The sequence below is a fragment of the Haliotis asinina genome, chromosome 7 (assembly GCF_037392515.1).
Source record: "Haliotis asinina isolate JCU_RB_2024 chromosome 7, JCU_Hal_asi_v2, whole genome shotgun sequence".
Taxonomy (NCBI): domain Eukaryota; kingdom Metazoa; phylum Mollusca; class Gastropoda; order Lepetellida; family Haliotidae; genus Haliotis; species Haliotis asinina.
Window position 1 is genome coordinate 12,835,999 of NC_090286.1, and position 27,177 is coordinate 12,863,175.

The window sequence follows — 27,177 nt, forward strand, 5'->3', positions numbered from 1 at the left end:
GAATATACAACAAGCTTGTCACCCTCCTACTTTACCTCATGAATATACAACAAGCTTGTCACCCTCCTACTTTACCTCATGAATATACAACAAGCTTGTCACCCTCCTACTTTACCTCATGAATATACAACAAGCTTGTCACCCTCCTACTTTACCTTATGAATATACAACAAGCTTGTCACCCTCCTACTTTACCTTATGAATATACAACAAGCTTGTCACCCTCCTACTTTACTTCATGAATATACAACAAGCTTGTCACCCTCCTACTTTACCTTATGAATATACAACAAGCTTGTCACCCTCCTACTTTACCTCATGAATATACAACAAGCTTGTCACCCTCCTACTTTACCTCATGAATATACAACAAGCTTGTCACCCTCCTACTTTACCTTATGAATATACAACAAGCTTGTCACCCTCCTACTTTACCTTATGAATATACAACAAGCTTGTCATCCTCCTACTTTACCTCATGAATATACAACAAGCTTGTCACCCTCCTACTTTACCTCATGAATATACAACAAGCTTGTCACCCTCCTACTTTACCTCATGAATATACAACAAGCTTGTCACCCTCCTACTTTACCTCATGAATATACAACAAGCTTGTCACCCTCCTACTTTACCTCATGAATATACAACAAGCTTGTCACCCTCCTACTTTACCTCATGAATATACAACAAGCTTGTCACCCTCCTACTTTACCTTATGAATATACAACAAGCTTGTCACCCTCCTACTTTACCTTATGAATATACAACAAGCTTGTCACCCTCCTACTTTACCTCATGAATATACAACAAGCTTGTCACCCTCCTACTTTACCTCATGAATATACAACAAGCTTGTCACCCTCCTACTTTACCTCATGAATATACAACAAGCTTGTCACCCTCCTACTTTACCTCATGAATATACAACAAGCTTGTCACCCTCCTACTTTACCTTATGAATATACAACAAGCTTGTCATCCTCCTACTTTACCTCATGAATATACAACAAGCTTGTCACCCTCCTACTTTACCTTATGAATATACAACAAGCTTGTCACCCTCCTACTTTACCTCATGAATATACAACAAGCTTGTCACCCTCCTACTTTACCTCATGAATATACAACAAGCTTGTCACCCTCCTACTTTACCTCATGAATATACAACAAGCTTGTCACCTCCTACTTTACCTCATGAATATACAACAAGCTTGTCACCCTCCTACTTTACCTCATGAATATACAACAAGCTTGTCACCCTCCTACTTTACCTCATGAATATACAACAAGCTTGTCACCCTTCTTAACTTTACCTCATGAATATACAACAGGCTTGTCACCCTCCTACTTTACCTCATGAATATACAAAAAGCTTGTCACCCTCCTACTTTACCAGCCTACTTTGTTACACTATCATACTATAAGGTTGTGACTAGTCTACTTTGTTACACTATCATACTATAAGCTTGTGACCAACCTACCTTGTTACACTATCATACTATAAGGTTGTGACCAGTCCACTTTGTTACTCTATCATACTATAAGGTTGTGACCAGCCTACTTTGTTACACTATCATACTATAAGGTTGTGACCAGCCTACTTTGTTACACTATCATACTATAAGCTTGTGACCAGTCTACTTTGTTACACTGTAATGTCATAAGCTTGTGACCAGTCCACTTTGTTACACTGTCATGTCATAAGGTTGTGACCAGTCTACTTTGTTACACTATCATACTATAAGGTTGTGACCAGCCTACTTTGTTACACTATCATACTATAAGGTTGTGACCAGCCTACTTTGTTACTCTATCATACTATAAGGTTGTGACCAGCCTTCTTTGTTACACTATCATACTATAAGGTTGTGACCAGCCTACTTTGTTACACTATCACACTATAAGGTTGTGACCAGCCTACTTTGTTACTCTATCATACTATAAGGTTGTGACCAGTCTACTTTGTTACACTATCATACTATAAGGTTGTGACCAGCCTACTTTGTTACACTATCATGCTGTAAGGTTGTGACCAGTCTACTTTGTTACACTATCATGCTATATGTTTGTGACCAGTCTACTTTGTTACACTATCATACTATAAGGTTGTGACCAGTCTACTTTGTTACACTATCATGCTATAAGTTTGTGACCAGTCTACTTTGTTACACTATCATACTATAAGGTTGTGACCAGCCTACTTTGTTACACTATCATACTATAAGGTTGTGACCAGTCTACTTTGTTACACTATCATGCTGTAAGGTTGTGACCAGTCTACTTTGTTACACTATCATACTATAAGGTTGTGACCAGTCTACTTTGTTACACTATCATGCTATAAGTTTGTGACCAGTCTACTTTGTTACACTATCATGCTATAAGGTTGTGACCAGTCTACTTTGTTACACTATCATGCTGTAAGGTTGTGACCAGTCTACTTTGTTACACTATCATACTATAAGGTTGTGACCAGTCTACTTTGTTCCAATATCATGACATAAGCTTGTGACCAGTCTACTTTGTTACACTGTCATGTCATAAGCTTGTGACCAGTCTACTTTGTTACACTGTAATGTCATAAGCTTGTGACCAGTCCACTTTGTTACACTATCATGCTACAAGCTTGTGACCAGTCTACTTTGTTACACTATCATACAATATGCTTGTGACCAGCCTACTTTGTTGTTGTTTGTGACCACTTTGTTTAACAATTCTGCCACCATTTCCTCACTTACATACCTTCTGGCTTTTAAAGTTTCACATTCTTATGCAAGGTTATACTAAAACCTGTAATTCCAGAAAAGTGCAAAGGCTGCAATTCAAATATGAGACTGCAAAGCTATGACTAAGACCAAAGTTGTTGAGACAGGTTCCTTATGTAAGATAACCCTAGAGGTGTCCCAGGATCCTATGCTATCTTGTTGACAAAGCCATTTCACTACTCCTTCTCTTTGACCACTGTCGGTGAGGACATTAGTAGGTCAGTAACACCATGGTAACACAAACATCCACACTCTAACACAGCTACTAACACCTTAGACTTATTGTAACACCAATATGTAGTTTTATGTTACCTCCCTACTCTTTAGAACAGATTCATGTTAACTCTTATACTTTATCAGATACCTCATACCTTAGCACAGACTTGTGTTAACACATACATCTCAGCACAGTCTTGTGTTAACACTGATATCACAGCACAGACTTGTGTTAACACTGATATCATAGCACTTACACACAACACACACACAAACACACACACGCACGCACGCACACGCACACGCACACGCACACGCACACGCACACGCACACGCACACACACACTATCCCTTTCTTGTATTCTTAATGATACATGACATGACAGCAGGTAGCTAGGAAGCAGTTTGAAGTGTTTAATCTGGTTTAATGTTTACTTATACTTCTGACAAAACAAACAGATAACACAACAAGGATGTCAGACACAGATATCAAATGTATTTGTCCACGTATGACATTACATCCATCTAGTCAGCTAGTCCAGATTGGCAGCCATCCATCCTCATATTGGAGCTCATCAGTTCATGTGGGACCTGTAAGTCCATATCGTGCATGTGTGAGTCCTTGTGAGTCCAGCTGGGACAAGTGACTCCTTGTGAGTGCAGGTGGGCCTTGTGAGTCCATGTGGGTCTGTATGAGACTTGAGTGAGGCAAGTAGTCGATATTGTGGGCAACCATTCAACTTCAATGTAGTATCTCCTGGTGCAGTCCATACATTATAACAAACGGTGGTCATCACGTTCAACAGTCTAGAGCAAATGTTTACACAGACTACTGTTTTGACTCTACTGAAAAGACATATGACTTTGACGATAAAATTTTTTACAAAATTTGACATTCCCCTAAGTAATTTATTCTTAAATTCTAAAATTATGTTATTTTACATTCTGCTGTTACATATTGAAATATTGGAGACATACCTTTCACCGTGAAATACATACCAACGTGCATTTCACCTGAGTGATGAGTTTGGTTCGATGATGTCCTGATGTCAGCAGGTGCTATTTGCAGTTGGAGGAGTTGAATCTCACATTTGTTTGATAGATGAGATAAAACTCTCTCCACTACACAATGCACCTCAAATAGGACAGTCTTCTGCAAGGTCATCAGCAGAGGTCATTCGATGTTTCTCCACATCCGTTCATTACATGTACTGAAGTACATTCCAGAAACTACAATACACCTATGCCATCAGGATAGTGACACCTCATGAACAAAAGCCCAATGTCAAACCACCATCTATCCAACTTTGGTTGAAATATCAACAAATGATTACCACCACAACAAACACAACCCCAAAATACACCTCTACAAAAATTCATATCTACAAAAATTCTTTCCAAATGATCAAGACACAATTTATGTTATTGCTAATGAAGGACCACTAAATAATGCTATCACCATTATGACAATAGCACATCTATGAAGCAAACAAATTGAGGGAAATCTGCAAATATATGCACAGCAAGTGCCAAAGAAGAACCAAAATTTAGCCATGAAGAACCAATTATCTGAATATCTGTCCATAAATGTAACGCTTTACATATGTTATAAGATTTGTTTCAAGGAAGATTTTATCCATGGTTCACATAACTTGATTGTTTAATTTGTTGTAATACAATTGTCACCCAAATATCCTGATTTTCATGCATGGAGCCCCTGAAAGTCTTGAGGAGGCACAAGTAGAATGATACATGTAAAATCTGGTTATAAGTGTCCTTTAGCTCAGCGGCCTTTACACTCAGCGCCTGCCCTATGTCCTGTCCAGACAACACTCCTGAGAACCCAACTATGATAAACACATGGCTCCCAATCCTTAAACATGGAATACACATGTCACTTTCAAAGTTGCCAGTGCCAAATAAAATGTGTCAGTGATGAATAACTTTGGCAGGAATCAAATAATATTTTCTAAGCACTAAAGGATATAAACTGATATGGAAAATGGAAATTCCTGTTTAGTGGAACAGTAACCATGGTAACTAGCACAGACTTTTGTAGCAAGGGAGTTGAAATTAGAATTTGCATCAGTGCTATACAGCCAATATTTGGAATTTTCATCAATAAAATCAGTTCTAAATATTGACAGTCTTACTGTACCTAGCACCTGCACATAAACACGTACATACAACTCTATAATTTTGAAGCTGAGATTATGTAAAACATATACAGAACACACCTGGCTAACAAAGTCAAGTCAATGTCACAACTAGAAGAAAAGACAAAATATTCCATTTAGAATAAGAAACAAAAATCAGATCTGAACCAAATATGCTGCACTAATCAACACTCTACAAAATGTGAATGAGGTATTTAACATCAGCTGAACATGTACCATAAATGTTTAAAGGTGCAACACAATGAGTCATACCTGTAATATAACAGAAACCTGTGCAGGTGGAAACGTCTATAGACTCCTATGGGTAACTCCAAAAAGAAGAAGACGAAGAGACCTACAATTCACCATACCTCACGTCACTCAACAAATGCCATGAATATAATCAATTGCACATAGATTTCAGAGAACTGAGCAGGAAAGGACATGTTGACGGTGGGTCCTCTGTAGGCAATCAGGGAGCCAAGGTAAGGGACCACCCTTTGTCGACCACGATCCTCAACTGACAGGTTATAATGGAATTAGGGTCAAATATGCGCAGTGTCATCGAAAATCGGACCTCTCATAGTCTGAAGCGTGGGGCAGTGGACACTAAATCACTTGTTGCTTGAGCCTCAGTAAGATATTTACACCCTTTATCAGTACATACCTTCAACACTAGTCTTGTAGGCCCTTAGACTTTCTCAATGTAAATATGTACAGATATGTACACCTATAAACCTGATCTATGATTCAGCACGAGTATTTAACAGCCTATCCCAATTCAGCTCCTTACAAATCACTTTTTAAAGCTAAGTACAAATTTATTAATGAGTAACTACATCAAAATTTACCTTCAATGAAATACACCACACAGAAATGTTTTTGTTTAACCAAGCCAAACTGAGTTTAGAATGACATGGTTCGGATAACAAAATGGATGGTATTAAATACCCATGGTGAAGTTTAATATTTTAGCAACCAAACAACAAACCCAAGCCCCCGGGTCAACATAATCCGACAGTCGGAATGCCCAACTAATGGTGATTAGTTCTCCCAAATCTAAACAAGAAGTCCAGTGACACTGGGTTCAGAAATATTTATAAGCTTTCAACCCCTTGGATTTATCAGTGTTTGTTTGGCAACTCTACCAAGGGTTTAGAGTCAAAGCTAAACCTACCTTGCCGGGTACTCAAGGCCTATTATCAAGACAAATAAAGCAACCCAACTAATGAACCAGTACATCCTGGTATCCTAGCTAGTCCCATCAGGAGGTAATCTGGAGATCGACTTTGAGGGGAGTTATATCTTCCCTTGTGGAGCAGTGAGATGCATTTACTTCGGGATAATCAATGAGGTTTGTTCTGACGTAATCAATGACCTGAGATCTATCCTGGGATAGTCTAAGGCCTTTGATCTATTCTGAGATAATCATTGATCTGGGATCCATATATCCATGCCCTGGGTATTATCCTTAGATAATCTCTGACCTGAGTCCTATACTCAGATAATCAATTATCTGGATTTAATCCTGGGTTAATCTGTGGTCTGTGATCCTACACTGGGATAATCAGTGATCCTGGTTCTACTTTAGAATGAGTAATGATATGGGTTCTGAATAGGATAACCAATGACAAGTTTATATCTTGGGATAATCAGTAATAAGGATAATAACCTGGGATAATGTATGGCCTGTGCTGTATCCAAAGGATATTCATGATCTGGATTCTCTAAAACATAACCTATGAGATGACTGCACTCATAGTGATGTCAGATGATCAGCTGGGGTAACCAATGATGCAAAATCAATTAATTGATCAAATGAAACATCTTTAATTTTAAATTCAAAGTTGTAAAGTGTCCCGTAGTTAGTACAAAATATCAGTACACAGGAAAAAAGTCCCGACACTTGGGAAAATTACAGTCAGGGAAGGAAAATATGCTGACCTGGTGGCTTGGAGTGTCATTAATGCTTAGACACGAGAAACTTCAAACTCATGTGACCCTCTTCTGTGTCCCCAATAACTGATCTCTCCCTACACTCCCCCCACCCCTACCCCCAAACATCAAAAGCAAACTCAATACAAGAAGTCTTGTGGTCAAATTTCAAGCACCTGGTTTTGTTCAAGTCCTGAACAAGTCACAAGCAAAACATTCGCCCTAGACCTGCATGTCAGAAAATACCATTACTTTTGAACATTACCGTAAACTTTAAACTTGACACAAACACAAGCTGTCAGCAGCATGTAATAATCCCCTTCTCCACTTTGCAAACCAATCAGCTATACACCTAATTCCCCATTAAAATGTTAACAGCCTGTTGGGTATTGTAACAATTTCAAAACGAGAATCATCAGTGTTGAAAAACAAAGTAGCCGATCTAAACACGTCTCAGCTGATGAGAGATAGGAAATGTGATCCACAAAGCCTCTTTGTTAATATCAGTAAAAGATTCAAGAACATGCATCAATATGGACATTAGTGATCTGGATGCCTTCTTAACAACTAGCAGTAACCTTCCCTAATCGTGCAAATCTCATTCCGGTGTTGTCACCATGCCTATCACAACCTGACCTGATCAGTCATGTGACCATCATCTGACCCTCCAGATGGGACCCACCCCCTTATACAGTATTAGGTATCAGTCACATGGCAACATACTGCCATTTGGAAATGAAACAGTTTTCTAACATCAGGATAAATCCATAATGAAATATATATGTTACTGCCTGTCTAAGTATCAACCATCGTAGTTGGTCTCGGCTACCTTCAGACTGAATAAGTTGCTCTGTGGTTCATGTGTTTTTTGATGAAAGATACTAAAAGAGACAGAGAGACAGAGAGACAGACAGGCAGGCAGGCAGGTAGACAGGCAGGCAGGCAGGTAGACAGGCAGACAGACAGACAGACAGACAGACAGATTGCACACAAGGCAAGAGGGAGGCGATAAACAGGCTGAGAGCATGTATTTAATGTTGCTGAACTGAATTCAGCAACTGAAGCATATCACAACCAAAACTTAACAAATACTGTTCTTATCATTGTACATATGAATAGTGATACGAAGTGCTTAAAAAATACAAGTCTTCCTTATTCTATCATGAAAATATTGTTATCACTTTTACATCGAGCTCATTCATGTTTTCTGTGTGAATTTCAATATGAACAACCTACATCACATATTAACTTGATATTCAATCAGGTTGACTAATCAGGTCATCATCAGAAATTAACATAAACCACATCAAAATCCCCAGAAACTGAATGCTCCGAATCCTTTAGCAACACAATACTTACAGTGTCTCAAATGACAAGATAAACTTTAAACATGGAACAGAATGGGAAATGTACTGAAACACCTCAGATCAAAGATCAGTTTCTGAACATGAGAAAGCATTGTATCTACACCTGCCAACTGAAATGTACGAGAAGGTAAACAGAATGGACGAGGTAGGCAGTCAGTATACAGCTGACCTCCTTGTGTGAGGGTGGACTGGAGAGCAGCATTATGAAATGCAAACATCAATGACAATGTTAACTTCAGAACAGAAGGTATAGCTAGCGGTATGCTCATCTTGAACGTCCCCATCCCACATCTATCTTCACTTTTTCCCTTCCCCATGTAACATGGGATTCCCTTTCACACAGCCATAGGTCGGACAGCTTAAATCACAGTAAGCACAAGGAAAAAAGAATGGGAGAGAAAGAAGGGGTGAGGAGATATTAAGATAAGGAAAGAAGAGAGTGAGGAACAGGAGACATGGAGAGGAGAGCAGGAAGGGAGAGAGGATGAGGAGATAAAGGAAAAAGTTCAGTGGATGAGAGGAGAAAGAAAGAAAGACAAAGAGAAAAAAGAGAGAGACATTAGTTGCGTATAGAGAATGACAGCAGCACAGAAAAGGAGAGTGGGAAAGACGAGATTAAAAAACTCATTCTTTTTATTTTCCTTCACCTATTTCTTTATTATCAAACACCCCCAACACACACACACACAAAGAAACCACCATTTATGAGAACAGCACTACATGTTATGAAGATGCACAATTTAGATCACCTACACCCAGCCAAGAAAAAGGACAGATTAAGACACAATACTCCATCAGAGGCACCTAAGACTGAGCACATGCACCCCAGGGGTCAAGTAAGGGAGTCGTCCTGGCGTCGGTAGCCTAGTAGCATGGTATGAGTGCAGATAAGCATGGGAACATAATGATGGAACTACTCCATTGTGAACATCTTACCCACAGACTTTCAGGTATCAGATAATTAACTACACATGAAGTTCATAACCTATGGTTTCAAGACAGAATATTATACTTGTAACTGTAAAAAATAAACTTGATATTTTAAAATCTTAAAAAAATGATATTGGTTCAACCAAGAAAACAGACTTGGCTCATCTAGAATATTAAACCTTTGAAATTATAAAAGAGATAATTTTATATCATTTTAAATCTTTACAACTTAATGTAGATCCAAACCAATAAATAGACCTGCCCACACAGTAAGATCATTAAATTTTAAAAATTAGTTTCTGCTGATGAGGATGAATAAAGATGCCACAGCATTCTGTTGATTCAGAAAATGAGTTTGTGAATTATCAAACAACGCATACATAGGCCACAAAAACCTACCTAATTAACAATTGTTGTCCCACAAGCGAAATAATTCTTATCTGCCTATTCTGACCAAATGGCCATGGGTTGACAAAGCATCAAGCCCTAAAACAGACTTCCTAAGGGGCCTTTCCTGCCCCACCCAAACTCCCACAGTCCAAGTTGTGATACCAGGCAGGACTGGAACAGGTAGGACCAGATTGGAGATAAAATGGCCCACTCTAGAGAGCTGCTTGCAGATAAAGCACTATCTGTCTAGTGAGCCTAGATAGTCATGTCACATGGCCAGGAAACTCAGAAATACTCGATAATGACAGTTGGCGCTGGGAACTGCTCCACGTGGCGCCGCTGAGACATTTTCTCATGTGGTGTGGAATTATTTAACTGACCTCAATATCCCATTCAGTTGTCCTTCTTGATTACTCATTAATACATGAGGTTTATTTTTGAGGTAATCTTAAAGCCATGAAACCTTGAAAATAGTCCATAGATATGATGAAACATTCAACTTTCAAAACATACACTATCTGCATTTAAAAAGAAGCTGAACCAAAAATATGCCTTTTAGAAACTAAAAGATATGTTATTCCAATTCTGACAAATGAGAGATAAAAGATTCTTTCTTTTTTCTTTTATAAGGTTTTAAAGAAAAATAAATTTATTATAAAAACTGGGAAAAATGGTTTTAGCAATGGCAAGTATCAAACTTTAGAAATATAATTCAGTTTATTCTATGTCAAACATGTTTCAATGTGAACATGCATATGAATGAAAGTACATCAGCAAATGTGTCACTGTAGCCATAACAGGGTCATTGGAAACGTGTACATCCATAAAACAGATTGAGTGAACAAAAGGTAGAAGCCAATGACAAAAAATGATAAAAGTTTAAGTGCCTTGTACAATGGGACTGAAGTCCATGGTACAGTACACACCAACATAAAGGGGCATTTGCTGTGTTTAAGGACCTTTCATTTCTCTTTCCCGTGACAATAGTGATTATATGTATTTCAGAAATGGGTTTTTAAGGGGTTTGAGATATGGTTTGCTGTTTGCAAGCATCTACACTAAACTCTACTCATACATTTACTTTTGGTCTGTTCATATGTTATGAAAATGTTCACTAATTTTGGACAATTTTAGCAAACGTAAAATATCTTAAATTTCTTGGAAAAATAATATGACCACTTATATTTCTAATTTACCTGATTAAATCCCATGATGCAACAGAATCACAAATAAACCAGAATTAGGGGGTATGAAGTGCATGAACTGTTATGAATTCACAACTTTCTAGATTTTTTTCATTTATGATTTGTGTACATAACTGATTCCTTGCACATATCATATATAAATGACAATGCCATCTGTGATGTATATACATGTCACTGAACGGCCTCTAAATTATTTTTTTTCACTGAAACAAAATATCTACATACCATAAAATGCAATACACATGAGTGACTTTACACTCTTCCATGTTACCCAGCCCAGGTATCGCCATGACGACACAGACTGTGTTCCTAGTAAGCTGTGGATTGTTTTCCAGCCTCTGTGACTGTCACTGATGAATGCTACTGTCAGGCCTACTACAGATGGCCTGCTTCTAACTAATCTGTGTGGAGTTACAGAAAAAGGATTTCTTACATTACTAGCTTGCCCTTCAGTTATGCACCGTATCTTAATCCTTGGCTCAGATTTAGGGGAATGTGGTGTGGGAGGAAAGGCTTCAGAAACAAAATACAAGAAAAAGAGAGAAAGTGAGAGAGATGGAGAGATAGTGTGAGAGAAAGAGAGATAAGACAGAGAGAAAAGGAGAAAGAAAGAGAGTGAAAGAGATGAAAGGAAAAAGAGAGAAAATAATCACAGAATAGGAGAAATTGTGAGATTTGCTGTTTTAAATAGAAAGCAAAGACAATGTGATACAGTTTAGGAAAGATGATAAATGATACAAAGAGTCAAAGAGACATGAAGAGAACTCAATGAGAGTTAATGACGGATGACAAAAGGCTGAGAAAGACCAATGAGAAATAATATACCGGTAGGCATTGGAGAATGAGGGTGACAAAACATAAGAGAAAGATAGAAATGAGGGGAAAGGAAGAAGACTGACAGAAGATAGGAAGGGGAGGAAAAGAAAGAGAGTGATTGAAGGAGCACATTGGAACTTTTCCTAAAGTCCATGAGAAATGTAACTGCCAATGCAGCTACCTACACTTAATAACAATTTCAAATGAAAGCAACACAACCAGAAATCCAATCGATTTATCGTAGGTAGTATTGTCTTGTGACATTCTCAACCAGTTATCTATACCTCAAAATGAACAGAAATTCTGCCACTCACAGAAGACTTTTCTGTGCTCGGGATGAGTGAAAGTTCACAAGGAAACCTGTACATAGCACTGCATATAATGAGTTCATATTGCATAGTAGCAGCATAGTTGTAGATGACATGAAGCTACAGAGGTTACCAGATTGTGCAGAAGTATATTAACACTTGACACATTTCCTCAACAATTACATTGTAAATCTCTACCACGTCTGTGTGACAGTATAAAAGTATGAATCTGTGTCACACCTTACAGGGCCTGTTGAAGAATGACAGACGAGTAACAGGCATCCAACTGAAACCTAAATTTGTTTGAAGACAACAGAAAAAGTAGGAACCAGACCATCCCCTTGGATCACACCACTGTCTATCTCAACTCAACTGAGTAGCATGTAACAGCTGACAGATTTTGGTCATTGCTGAGGAAAATATTTATAGGATATTGCCATCTTGTGAATAATCTGCATGGCTACACATTAAAAAATGTGAGCTGCCTTTGAATTACAACAGCAAATACAGATAAACTCTCACTAATATCGACTCCAGAATATTGAAGAGACCTCAAAACTACAATGAAAGATTATCTCTGAAACATCTCAGCAAAGTGCTCTTATCTTGAACAAAATGAATGTGAATCAAAGATCTTCATCTCTGCAGTTCTACAAAATACACTTGTACAACTTCAGCAAATATTACACCTTCAGCAAATTTCACACCTGCAGCAAATGCTACACCTACCACAAATACTACACCTGCACTGCACCTGAGCACTGTCTGTGACTTGTACCACCCCCTGAGCTGGAAGAGTTAGATCTGGCACCAACGCTTACTGCCGAGACCCAATCTTCCAACTCAGTGAATGGCACCATTTTTCCCATCATGCCTTGTAAGTCTCAATAGCGAACCAACTTACATAACAATTCATCCCAACAGCATCTGATTCCGAAAGTAAAATGTGTCCAAAACACAAGAAATATTGAATTTTGATCAGTGAAGAGTCTGACTAAGAAGTCAGTGTTTGAAAACACATGAAATGACTGAATCAGTTTCAAGCAAAGTAATTTACAATGTTAAGTCCTTACATATGATAAGGAAAAGTTGCAACATTGCAACAGGTTATATTCACCAGCGTGTGTGCAGAAGCAGCGTCCGTCTCGCCTAGTCATGCAAAAGAGTGTAACCTGATCCTCGCTGTTACTCCCCCTTGTGGTCAGCCACGCCCCTTCCTCCGTTTCAGCTGACCACACAAACCTCTAAGTTGGGCAAGAAATCCCTTGACTGACGCTGGATGAGACTCTAGGCAATTTTATGGGCCTCAAACATTGTGACTTTGCACTTTGACACGGCAGTTTGGACTATTATTGTTCAGGGGGCATGGGTTAAACCATTTCAAGAAAGGGTAGGTAGGTGGGTCAAGTCATGATTCTGCTCAGGTGCAACTCAGGTGCGAGATTAATAATATACAATTGAATATTACTAACCAGCATATGACCCACTTCTACAGAAAATTTGACCATTATGAACGTATTAAACGATTTATAATTAAGAAACTAAAACATACCACAGCCCATCTAACCAGCTAAGGTAAGGCTGCTCATGGTTAAAGATAAGGGGTCATAGTGTATCTGATATCATGCAGAAACAAACTTAAGGGCAGTGTAAACAAAACAATTGAGAAAGAGTCCAGCTCCCCCTAAGTTATCAGGGGGACAACAGGGCGTTCCACTTCGTATTATCCCCATCACTGGCTGTGTTTGAACGTGTACTGTTGCATCCCTTCCCTGCCCCCCATCCCATCCACCCCCCTCCAACAACCACATGTAGGTAGCAATACTTACTACAGTAACAATTCTACTTCAAATCTGATAATCTATCACTCACTGCTGACTTATCATGAACATTTGACTGAAGCTTACTTCACTTAAAATATACTGGTGTACTGGTGTACTGGTGTATATGATTAATGCTATAATTATAACATTAATCAGTTACGAAAGTAGGGTTTTTTACACACTTTTCACATCCAAAGTGACTAGATCTTGAGATTAAATTCTAATCAAATGAAGAAAATTAAAGATTAGTGCATTCTCTTCTAGATAAATAAAAAAATATGAAAAGGTAACTTTGCACATATTCCACCCAGAGCTATGTAGGGTGATTCCTAACTATCTATTCCAACCATTCCCTGGGGTTTTGATGTTCAAGCATTAACCATTCAACAACTAGGCTCCTCCCCCGCCCAAATAGCCTGCTGAGGTACCATTTTGCAGTTTAAAACAGATACATTGTATAGTCTCCAAGCTATCTTGAATTTGTTTCGCTGCCTTAACGCCATTTTGGGCAGTGTACAATGACATCAAGGATCAAACACCGACTGGATCAAACCACTGACAGGATCAAACTAGAGTAACAACAATACCATTTTGGGCAGTGTACAATGACATCAAGGATCAAACACCGACTGGATCAAACCACTGACAGGATCAAACTAGAGTAACAACATTACCATTTTGGGCAGTGTACAATGACATCAAGGATCAAACACCTACTGGATCAAACCACTGACAGGATCAAACTAGAGTAACAACAATACCATTTTGGGCAGTGTACAATGACATCAAGGATCAAACACCGACTGGATCAAACCACTGACAGGATCAAACTAGAGTAACAACAATACCATTTTGGGCAGTGTACAATGACATCAAGGATCAAACACCTACTGGATAAAACCACTGACAGGATCAAACTAGAGTAACAACAAGTATCATTTTTGGCTATGTACAATGATGTCAGGGATCAAACCATCGACTGTATCAAACCCCTGACTGCCAGGGAAGATACTCTATCCTACAGACTACCATATTTCAGGAAGACTACAACATTTCAGGAAAACTACACCATTTCTAGGTCATTTAACACTTTACCACTAGGCAGGTCTCAAGTCAACAGTTATCAGGCTGGTGAAAAATAAAATGTCTTTCCATAAGGTGTGTGTCACTAGGACCTAAGCCTACTTTATGACACAAAACAGGGTGTGCTATATAAATCAGAGTACAGGAAATCTGATCACAATAATCCATGTTTGAATATCTCTGCAAACACAATATCTCCTGGCTAAATATTTGTTTAATTCTAAGTACATTTTGAAGCAAAACGACTACACAGAAAGTACGCAGCAAGAAGATGCTCTTACAAATCTTAATACAATAACCCTATTTGTAACTACTGGACCATTTTAACAATTGTGATCTCTAGATGCCTTCGTCCTCAGTCTCTTGATACAAGCAGGGACAGGCAATGACACACTGACATGAAAAGCAGCAGACCAGCAGGATTTCATCATGTGGTGACACTAAAACACAGAGATCTAATGCAGAGAGTTTTTGCATTTCCAGTAATTATAAGGATCACAGGATTGTACACTCTTACAGGCATTCAAATAGGAGTGAGTGTGGAGTGCTGTGTTAGTTTCCCCCCCCCCCTTTTCATAATATTCCAGCAATATCAAAACAGGGGGCACCAGAAATAGTCTTCAGACATTGTACCCTCATGAGGAGTTGCACCCTGGCCTTCAGCATGACCAGTGAATGCTTTAACCATTAGGCTACCCCAAAAACTGGTAACTGAATATTTAACAGAATAAATTTAACATTGTAAGTTTTCAGCAATAATAAAAAACATCAAAGTCTGTTATGATAAATATCAAAATATTGAAATTATTACTTCTTCAAAAATATTATAAAAGAATGAAAACATTGCCAGAGACACTGATATGGAGTATGCCAAGACAGATCACATGTTCATTACATCCAATGTAAGCATCTATCGACTCCTCCTTCAATGGAGACAGATACTGTGTTCATTGTGTTGCCTATCTAATCCTATCTATGAATGTAGGTACAAGATGTTCTCTCCACGTGAGGTCAGTATGAAGTCCACCTGTCTATCCAAAGGAGGCACATGATGCCTGTGTCCCGAACAAATGCCAGTGTTGGCTTCTTTATCTTAGACTGTGAATGGCTTCATCTCCCGGTAATGACATAGGATATTACCAGACTCAGCAGACATTCAACATTAGAATGGATACAAGACAATGTGTCTTGATACTTCATGCACTGATACATATCGCTATACTTCAGTCATGTTATGATATGCATTACGAAACATATTTTGTTCAGTTTTTGTGTGAAATTCTTCATTTTGTCTGTGGCCCTGCTAACAAGGGAGTGTTCAGCTCACATGCCTACTTGAAATATGGTTGGTTAAAACAGCACTGAAAAGTGATATTTTGCAGTGGTCCACAAAGTATAATGCAATGTAGTTATCTCCCTTTGCATTTAGAAGCATCATTACTGTTTTTTTAAGGAACATGTATCCTTGGATACCTATTGCTTTGCATCGTATTTTTATCAATCAACAATCAGTATAAGAAAAATATTGAACTAAACAACAAAAACTACAAAAATTATTGTTTTTAAACACAATCAGAACAAACGGATTGCATATATTCTCTTGCCACAATGCTCTAATCTAATTAAAATGACACATATCTTGGTAAGATAGCCACTGCACATGTCTTTTTTCAACACAAGTAAACACTTGTCAAAAGTAACATTTAAACAGATAAAGTCTAGGTAATTATGTGAAATGTAAGGCACAGCACTAGATCGGTTACTTCTATTTCACATGCTGTAAGTTTCATCCATGACACACATCAATCAATGCTGATGACCATCACTAGGTCAGTAGGGCTTGACACACATAACCGACTAATTACATGATTCAGATGCTAATTTCTGTCAACACATCCTATCTCATCACTATCACACATGGTGCTGCAGGGTGTACCATCTGGCTCAGGACAAGAAAGCACCTGAAGATGCTTAATAGATGCATCTACGCTAGGTGAGGAAAACTTACTGGATTATGTGTGTTGCTACTCATAACACAGATAGGGGATTTACTGTGTAAGCACTTGTCATTCAAAACTGGTCAGTTTGTGAATCAGTCAATAATCTTAAGCTGATAAGAAAATTGTATGTACAGAACATGTTTCCAGGTGACAGAAATTGAAATGTTACCAACAGAAAATTCTGTAATTCCTGAAATACTGTACCAGTAGTATTATATCCTGGCCATAAGTTCATGTTTAGGTAGTCAGTAACACTATATATTCTATTTGGAAGAGTTATGTTCATCACTGCCAATATATCCCATAGTTGAGAGGAAAACACTATCATCTGTAGGAAATTTAACTGTGCACATACAAAATAGGAACGATCAATATTTTCTTCTGTGTAAGCAAGTCTAGAGTGTTGATCAGATTTTGACACATTTAGCTGCAATTTCACGATGAAAACTCCATAGATATCATGATAGACAAACCTGACAACCTGAACTGTTCAGCGGTATGGAGGAAAGCATGTTCAAGTCAACTGGTTCCTTGGGAATTGTATTATGGTGATGTTGCCATTATTGCAAACTGCTGTCTGGCAGTGTTCAACGCAAACCCAAATGGCAGTCAGTAAAAAAGAGCACATGCATGTCTCTTTCAAGATGCAATTACTGCAGAAGATTATCACAGGAAATGTGTGACCGTACTACCAAGGCAAGGCGTAAAACTCTGATTCATCTACAAATATCAAGAGCTCCACCACTGCAACTTGCTACAGTATCATAATTCATCATGAGGATTACTTATCCCTTCATGCTTGACAATGGTACAGAAATCTGTATTGAAACCTACAACAATCCTGAGGACTGACTAGAAAAACATGGACTTCAGTACATGTGAAGGAATTATCAAACAATAGTTCCCACAAGGAGCAACTCACATACACGTCATCAAGAACATGCTTTATTTGTTTGTTGTTTAACACCGCACTCAGCCAAATTCCAGCCATATGGTGGCAGTCTGTAAATAATTGAGTCTGGACCAGACAATCCAGTGATGAACAGCATGAGCATCAGTCTAAGTCACTGGGTTACAATGACATGTCAACCAAGTCAGTGAGCCCGACCACCCAATCCCATAAGTCACACCTTAAGACAAGCATGTGTTACTGACGACCACTTTAAACCCGGATCTTCAAATACCTGTTCCAAATACCCGTATAAGCATCTAGTTGAACAGCGTTATAGGTTGAGAGAAGTCGTGGTTTCCTGCCATGTTGGCATGGATTACAGCGTAAAATAGCAAACAAATATTTTTAGAGGTGATCAACACCTTATGACTTTTACATCTGGAAACAGAGACAAATAGTGACAGTTTCCTGTCTTTTACATACACAGTTGCAGTGCATCAGAAAGATGCAGAAAATAGGATTTTCATCACAACAATTATATATAGAGGATGTCTCTTAAAATGATATACATGACAGTGTGACCTTCAACCTAATTACAGAGTGACTGAGAGACGACATAGGACTTAATGGTTATAATGTAAGAAGGAACTATTCTTATAATTGTACACAATGACACGTCTATTTCATATTTCCTCCCCCTCAAAAACTACCAATAAAAATAAGCCACATTAAATCTGCATACACAGCATGTCCAGGAAATATTTCATTTTGCTATCAGCCGACTACAAGGACAATAGTGTCGTCATGAAAGATACGACCGGCATTACATGGCAAGACATGCTATTAACAATCAGCATGTGATAGACAAGATGTCAATCGTGAAATCTACATCAGTCACATGGCTGGCCAAGGTGGTCAAAGGTAGACTGGCCAGCATTGTTGTCTCCAAGATAAGATAGAAACACAATGGGGAGATAGATATAGAGTGGAAAGTGGATGGATTTAACACGTCATAATGCTTGGAGGTGTTCATATAACTAATGTATTTCATAAAGGGGTGTGTACAAATGTTAGTACAATAGATCTGGTTACAATATACAAATATATATTGGGGCTGGAATACTTTTAAGAGATAAAACTTACAAGGCAAAGAATCAACTAAAGAGGTCAACAATAATATACATTTTCATCACTGTTTAGTCGTGGCTATGACATTACAAATAATTCCTTGCAATCAAATATCTGTTAATCTGTGATTTTTCTTTGTTTAACACAGCCCTTTACAGCTTTTCTGACAACACCTTATACATAATTAAATGTGCAACAATCAGTCTAGTGACTGATCTTTACAGCAATAATTCCTGTTGTCAAAGAATGTTCACTCGCCATTAAAAATTGTCATCAAGCCTAGCCACCCAGTGGATTTAGCTGCCTCTTATATCTAGTAGATGTTACGGGAGGCCAAATCTAATTAGATGGATTCTCTATGAGTAACACCAAACACATCAGTTTCTGCTAAATATGCAACTTTACAAATGGACTTCACTTCAACCAACTGGAAGTCACAACAAACTTCAAATGAATTTAGAATTGAATCTGTAAATATATCCAGCAGTAAACAACTCTTCATAAACATACAGACACCAGTTATACTGTCATTAAACTTGGGGTGGTGGGATAGTCTAGTTGTTGATGCAGTCACACATCAAGTCCATAGTTCTAGTCTTCATACGGGTACAGTGTATATAAGACCATTTGTGCTGTCTGTCTTCTACCACTCCACCAGTGATATTAAGGGAATAGTGCTAAAAGCTGCATAAAACTACACTCATTCACTCATCAAACAGATTGTTACACAAACCAACACAGAATGTTGAACAACAGACAAACTCCAGACAGCACCAAGTGACCTACAGTGGACAGCTGCTAACTGCAGTAATCAACTGCAGTGTTCCTGGTATTTTGTTTTGAGTTCTTGTTCATCCTCCAATCTTGAAACTGAATTTTCAAATCACAGCAAAACCAGTCAGTGTTTGGTATTTGTGAAATAAATATTACTACAAGTTACCCTTTAAATGGTGAGTGACTGACTTGGGTTTCTGCTGCTTTTAGCAATATTGGCAAGGGATACCAGAAATGGACTTCACAATCAAAACCAGGTCTTCAGTATGACAAGTGAACACCTTAACAACACTTAACCCTAACCCACCCAATCCTTTAAATAGGCTTCTGATTTATGTGATCAGTTTAGATTAAACTAGTATTCTATTATTACTAAACTGGTTTTCAGCAACCTTTGCTTGCCATAAGAGGTGACTAACCAGATGGTCAGACTCCCAGTTTTGGTTAATGTATGTTGTCATTTCCCTGTTGTATATACTGGTGCTCATGGCTTCAGTTACTAGATTTATGAGTGATTAAGTTTACTTGGCTGATTAAACAATGACTGCTAAATAAAGGCAAACTTTAAATGACTTACTTGCAACATCTCTCTTCAAGATCTTCAAATACCAGTGTGACTGTACACATAATCTGTGCAATATGTATGTATGTATGGGAGAAAACATGCCTTCGAGGTTTTGGTAGAAATTGTAAAACCGGAGGGGGAGGGATTTCCTGACTCCGATGGTTTTACATTTTCTACCCAAACCGAGGAGAAGTGTTTTCTCTAACACATATACTGTTAGTCATACATAAATATAACGATGATGATCATTTAATGAAATCACATAGCAATGACTGAAGTGCAAGTAAAATCAATTTAATGACAGTGACTATAAATAGATAATTCAACCACACTTCTTCTGTCAGCCCATGACCGTGTGGTAGAGCGTCTGTCTACAAATCTCAAAGGTGCAGTTCAGGGTTCCCCCTAGACATTTATATTTGGGAGTCAGGCTGACTCTCCAGATTCTTTTGGGAGTCAAAAGCCAAATTTAGGGGTCAAACAATTTACAAAGATAATAGATTTTCGACGAATAATTTCGGGTATATGCCTGTAAGTCTGAAGTCTAAAGAATTATCATGTGTACATTCGAATCAGTTTGAAACCAGAAATCAGGTTAGTTACATTTATTACCTACAGCATTGAATTGTGTGGTTTTGATTAGCAATTTTATTGCATCAGAATAGACACAGGGTTTTTTTTAATGCATATTTTCACTTTACATTGCGCCACATTCGCAGGATTTATGCGTCAAGGGGAACCCTGTGCGGTTCCAATTTCGCTTGGATCCATCCACCATCCACCCACAGATCCATCCACCACTCATTCACCCACACATCCATCCACCATCCACCATCCACCCAGCACATCCATCCACCATCCACCCACAGATCCATCCACCATTCATTCACCCACACATCCATCCACACAGAGATCCTTCCACTATCCACCCATCACATCCATCCTCCCACACATCCATCCACCCACCATCCAAGCATCACATCCATCCACCATCCATCCACCATCCAGCCACACATCCATCCACCATCCACTCATACATTCATCTACCATCCATCCTAAAATAAAGCACTGCAATATGCATAGTTTGATGAGCGTTTTGTGCTACACTGGTAACCGTGTCCAGTGCTAGTGACAGCAATTCAACACCGGTGCCATGTGAAGGATGCTTCTTCACTAGAGATGCATTGGTTTGGGGTAACAGCAGGTAGAAATTTCAAAGGGAAGGGTTCTAGACATAGCTGCAGTCATCTTTAGTCCAGTAAATATTCTAGTCACCAATCTGAAATGTGGACACGTGGGAATGTGAAACCTTTCCATCTGAATGGGTCACTAATACAAATCTACAAAATATCCAAAGCCCATTGCACTCAGTGATCTCAGGTGAATATCATTCGCTATCAACTTTCACTTGAAGTACAATAATGTTCCAAGTCCAAACTTGAGTCGAACAACATGCGATCATGTCAAAACACAAGGCCCTCGTACTATCTGTGACTTGAGTCATTGTGAATCAGTAAGCACTTATCTTATAATAAGACAAAGTTCACAGTTTCAACTGCCTGGTAGAGTTACATGCACAGCAATAGACTGATAAAGGGCGGTATAAGCTGGTTGATACATTCTGGCTGAAGTTGCTGCAGATTACACAAACACAATAAATGTAGAAAGAATAAAGAGATAGAGAGAGGTGGAAGAGAGGAAAGGTGACGAGATTGACAAAGGTGAAGAAGAAAAGGGGACAGGAAGGTTAAGAAATGCAAAGATGGGAGGAAGAAAGGGATGCAGGGAAAGAAAAAAAGTGAACAGGGAGACTGAGAAGAGATGGGAAGAGGGAAGGAAGAGAGGAGGGCAGAGAGGTTGAGATAGGAAGAGGAAAGGAAGAAAAAGAGGAGGAGAGGTTGAGATAGGAAGTGGGGAGGAAGAGAAGAAGGCAGAGAGGTTGAGATAGGAAGTGGGGAGGAAGAAAAAGAGGAGGAGAAGTTGAGATAGGAAGTGGGAAGGAAGTAAAAGACTAGGAGAGATTGAGACAGGAAGTGAGGAGGAAGAGAGGAGGGCAGAGAGGTTGAGATAGGAAGAGGAAAGGAAGAAAAAGAGGAGAGGTTGAGATAGGAAGTGAGGAAGAAGAGAGGAAGGCAGAGAGGTTGAGATAGGAAGAGGAGAGGAAGAAAAAGAGAAGAGGTTGAGATAGGAAGTGAGGAGGAAGAGAGGAAGGCAGAGAGGTTGAGATAGGAAGAGGAGAGGAAGAAAAAGAGGAGGAGAGGTTGAGATAGGAAGTGGGGAGGAAGAGAGGAAGGCAGAGAAAAAGAGGAGAGATGTTGAGAAAGGAAGAGGGAAGGAAGAAAAAGAGGAGGAGAGGAGGAGTGGAGAGGAAGAAAAAGAGGAGGAGAGGTTGAGATAGGAAGTGGGGAGGAAGAAAAGAGGCAGATGGGAAGAGTGATGATGGGAAGATTCAGATGGGAAGAGTGAGTGAGCGAGTGAGTTTAGTTTTACGCCGCACTCAGCAGTATTCCAGCTATATGGCGCCGGTCTGTATATAATCAAGTCTGGATCAGACAATCCAGTGATCAACAACATGAGCATCGATCTGCGCAATTGGGAACCGATGACATATGCTGAAGGCCTATTCTACCCCGGGACCTTCACGGGTACAGATGGGAAGAAGGGAGGAAGAAAAGGAGGAGAGGTTGAGAAGGGAAGAGGGGAGGAAGAGAGGAAGGCAGGGAGGTTGAGATGGGAAGAGAGGTGGAAGAAACTTAAGACAGTAGGTTGAGATAGGTAGAGGTGGGGAAGAGAGGCCTGCAGAGTGGTTGAAATAGGAAAACGGGTGAAGACAAGAAGGCAGGGAGTTTGTGATGGGAAGAAGGAAGAGAGGAAGGCAAGACGACTGAGATGGAAAGAGGAAAGGCAGGGAGGGAGGTTAAAGGAAGAAGTGGGAGAAAGGACAAGTAGGGGAAACACATTGTAACAGAAAGAGGGAGAGGGAAAGGGAGAGAAAGTGGGTGAGTGAGGTGGATGGGGAACCAGATGGAGAGTGAAAGAGAAACAAGGGAAGGGGGAATGTGGTGATATGGCCTGGGAAATTTACAAGACATCATAACTACTTATCAGGATCATCAGAGGCCAGTTGTTCCATGCAATGGTGATAGGTTAAAATGTTATTAAAATGTTATTGAGCGCTTACCAAAGCATTTTTGCAACAATCATGTGTAAACCCGGTTTGTTATGGGGGTGTTTTTTTGGGAATGGTAGCTACACCGCTGCTTACAAGGAAAACAGTTTCTAAGTTTTATATTTAACTGCATACAAGTTTTGTAAGGGTATCTGACCCATTTATAGTAATTTTCTATTTCCATTTCTTTCTCACGCGGTAGCCTTTGAGATGTAAATCACCACAGTAGATTGAGATAAATCCCAATAAGTGCACATAATTCTTCGGTCAGTGTAGCATATAAATCACAATCCTGGTCAACAAGTGCACATAATTCTTCGGTCAGTGTAGCATATAAATCACAATCCTAGTCAACAAGCCTCTGCTTTTCAAACTTTACAAAATATGACATTTAATGCCTTATAGTGCAGTGAATAAATGACAAGCTTTGTCAATGTGCCATAATGTATATTCTGAGCTGACATCAGGTTGAACATTTACATCAAATGCAAGAACTGCATCTCTTCAGGTTCAACAATACTTGCATTTGATGAAATGTTTCTCAGCATCGACGCTGTCTGTTTAACAATACTTGCAGCTGATGAAATGTTTCTCAGCATCGACGCTGTCTGTTTAACAATACTTGGAGCTGATGAAATGTTTCTCAGCATCGACGCTGTCTGTTTAACAATACTTGCAGCTGATGAAATGTTTCTCAGCATCGACGCTGTCTGTTTAACAATACTTGCAGCTGATGAAATGTTTCTCAGCATCTATGCTGTCTGTTTAACAATACTTGCAGCTGATGAAATGTTTCTCAGCATCGATGCTGTCTGTTTAACAATACTTGCAGCTGATGAAATGTTTCTCAGCATCGACGCTGTCTGTTTAACAATACTTGCAGCTGATGAAATGTTTCTCATCATCCATGCTGTCTGTTTAACAATACTTGGAGCTGATGAAATGTTTCTCAGCATCGACGCTGTCTGTTTAACAATACTTGCAGCTGATGAAATGTTTCTCAGCATCTATGCTGTCTGTTTAACAATACTTGCAGCTGATGAAATGTTTCTCAGCATCGACGCTGTCTGTTTAACAATACTTGCAGCTGATGAAATGTTTCTCAGCATCGACGCTGTCTGTTTAACAATACTTGGAGCTGATGAAATGTTTCTCAGCATCTATGCTGTCTGTTTAACAATACTTGCAGCTGATGAAGTGTTTGTCATCATCTATATCGTCTGTTGACATGTTTGTCATGATCTACACTGTTTGTGTCTACATTACATGTACTTAGCAGTCTGTTCCATATATTCATCCATGCTATCAGATCAAGTAGTCACAAACCAAACTGTAGATACTTCCAGGACCATAACACGAAGTGACATCAAACTGTGTCAAGAGCATCTGTGAGTGTTGACTGTTTTCGCAGTATACCTGCATCTCAAAGCTGGACAAGTCTTCAGTGGTAGTGTTTTAGGATCTGTATGCAGACTATGTTTCTTCTGTGAGTGGTGGATGATCTGTAAACCAATGTTAGTCCTTGGTTGCGCTAGAGAATGAAGGTTAATCAAGTCTTCCTTGTTAGTGGTTGACAGTTGATCATGCCTGTCAGTTAGCAGCATGAGTCTTCCGTGGTAGTGTCAGGTGATACGTAAACCAATCAAGTCTTCATTTGTTCAGCTAGAAGATCAGTTAGGAGGATGAGTCTTCCTTGGTAGTGTCAGGGGAAACGTAATCCAATCAAGTCTTCCTTTGTTGAGCTAGGAGATTAGTTGAAAGGATGAGTCAGAGGGTCGGCATGTAGACTGAGTCCTCCATAGTAGTGTTAAGAAGATATCATAGTTGGCTATGTTCAGCAGCCCAAACCCACTGTAGAGGTGTCCTGATTAAGTCCACACAGGCAACATCGATATCAAGTCTGTCTTGGCATTGTGTATGGATCTGACTTACTTCCACAATACCAAGATGAACTTTCCTTCATCGAACTGAACTAATGATTATCAATATGGTGATCCATGAATGTATGTAAATATTTCTTTAAACACAAAACAAATAAAATACTTTGTACATATTCAACAGTACAACACGTTCCCATAACACATGTCACTATAAGGTTACAAGGAACGTTAACATAGGTATGAGGTACTCTCTAAAAATGTCAAATATTTCCTCACATTGTACAATCATGTCTAGTTACTTCAAAGGTGAAGAGACAAAAGCATCTTTGATATAAGCTGGAAATAAACTGAAACACAATGACAGCAAAAACAAACACAACACCTGTTTTCAGATGTTTGCATCTCTCTGATATTTCAGAATAATGAGTGCCTCAGCAACATTCTCTTACCAACTGTGAGCAACAGTGTGAGACAAAAAACTTCATTATGCATGTATGCCATTTCCTTTACTTGGTTTACAGAACAGCAAGCCACAAATAACCACACTGGACAACAAACAAATATGAAGACAGTCTTTTCTACATGCCATTTGCAAATGCAAAAATAGACATGTACCTCAATATGGAAAGGGAAGTAACTCTGACTAAAGTAGCACTATACATATCAAAACATTTTAATGTAAAATTTACACTCACAAATATTTTTACACAAAGATATTTCTGTAAACCAGGTAAAGAAAGTAGCAATGGAGAAGATATACTCACAGACTTCCCTATCTCCTGGTGTGTTTTAAAGTTGAAGTGTGTCCTCTCAGGGGTGTTGTTGACAGAGACTCCATACTGGGGCTCCACCCAACACTCAGTCACGATCTGCAGCTCTCCATCAGCTTCCGTTGTCTCCATCTCATCCATGTCTTCCTCGGACACACTGTGAGTGAGGGAATAAGGGTAAACTCTTTCATCAGATTGTGGGATGCTAGAGTGATGCCTATCTTGGAATTTTACCACTTGGGGGAACGCCATGAATGCCATGAGCACTGATACAGGGCTGGTCTACTTAGAAACATACTCAAGCTGAAATGGTGGTGCAAACTCTAATTCAGTTGCAACACCTTAGTCCGCTGAACCACCTTTAGCCACACTGAACTCACTATAATCGTGCATCACCTGAAAGTTTCTACTCAGGAAGAAACAATACAGCAACGTCACTATGCGTGATACATAATGAGAACTGTAAATTCATGTCAGATGACATGGAAATGTCTTGGCCATAATATTTCTGAGCAGCTTGCAAAGGCAAAGCTCCTGATTAACACATGTTTGTAGCATCTATTTCTAACCTGTGAACTATTACAATACATTTTGCATTATTTGACCGACAAAACAATGCTTCACTGGGGGGAGGAAAAGTGTGCATTACACTCCTGTTTTCCTGGCTGAAAGAGACCGGCCTGCTGTAAGTGCAACAGCCAAGCAGCTGAGTGTTTGACCGATGTTAATGTAAGATATGCCCCAAGCAATATACCAGCCATCACTGATATATGTACAGTTGGTCAGCACCAGTCCAAAGTTGGATGTATAAGGTGGGGGACCATTCAAATCGTTCATTCACACATTTTATTCTTTATTCAAAGAGGACTCCTTTGATGTTGCTAAGAGATCAAAGGGAGGTGTTTCCTTAATCTTACCTTCATCATAAACCTTAAATCTCTAGGTTTTAAACAGCCTCAGCCAAAAATTACTTAAAGTTCTGTTCTGTTGTTAACTCAAGGC

At 39.1% G+C, this 27,177-nt stretch overlaps 1 protein-coding gene across 1 annotated transcript in view; it reads right to left on the bottom strand.

Annotated features, from left to right (window-relative positions):
- The window catches only part of LOC137291626 (KICSTOR complex protein SZT2-like), a 114,771-nt gene that overhangs the window by 51,110 nt on the left and 36,484 nt on the right, over positions 1 to 27,177 (bottom strand). Inside the window, exon 20 of the mRNA XM_067823033.1 lies at positions 26,170 to 26,332. Within this exon, the coding sequence (XP_067679134.1) occupies positions 26,170 to 26,332 (163 nt within the window). The remainder of the gene's footprint in view (positions 1 to 26,169; positions 26,333 to 27,177) is intronic.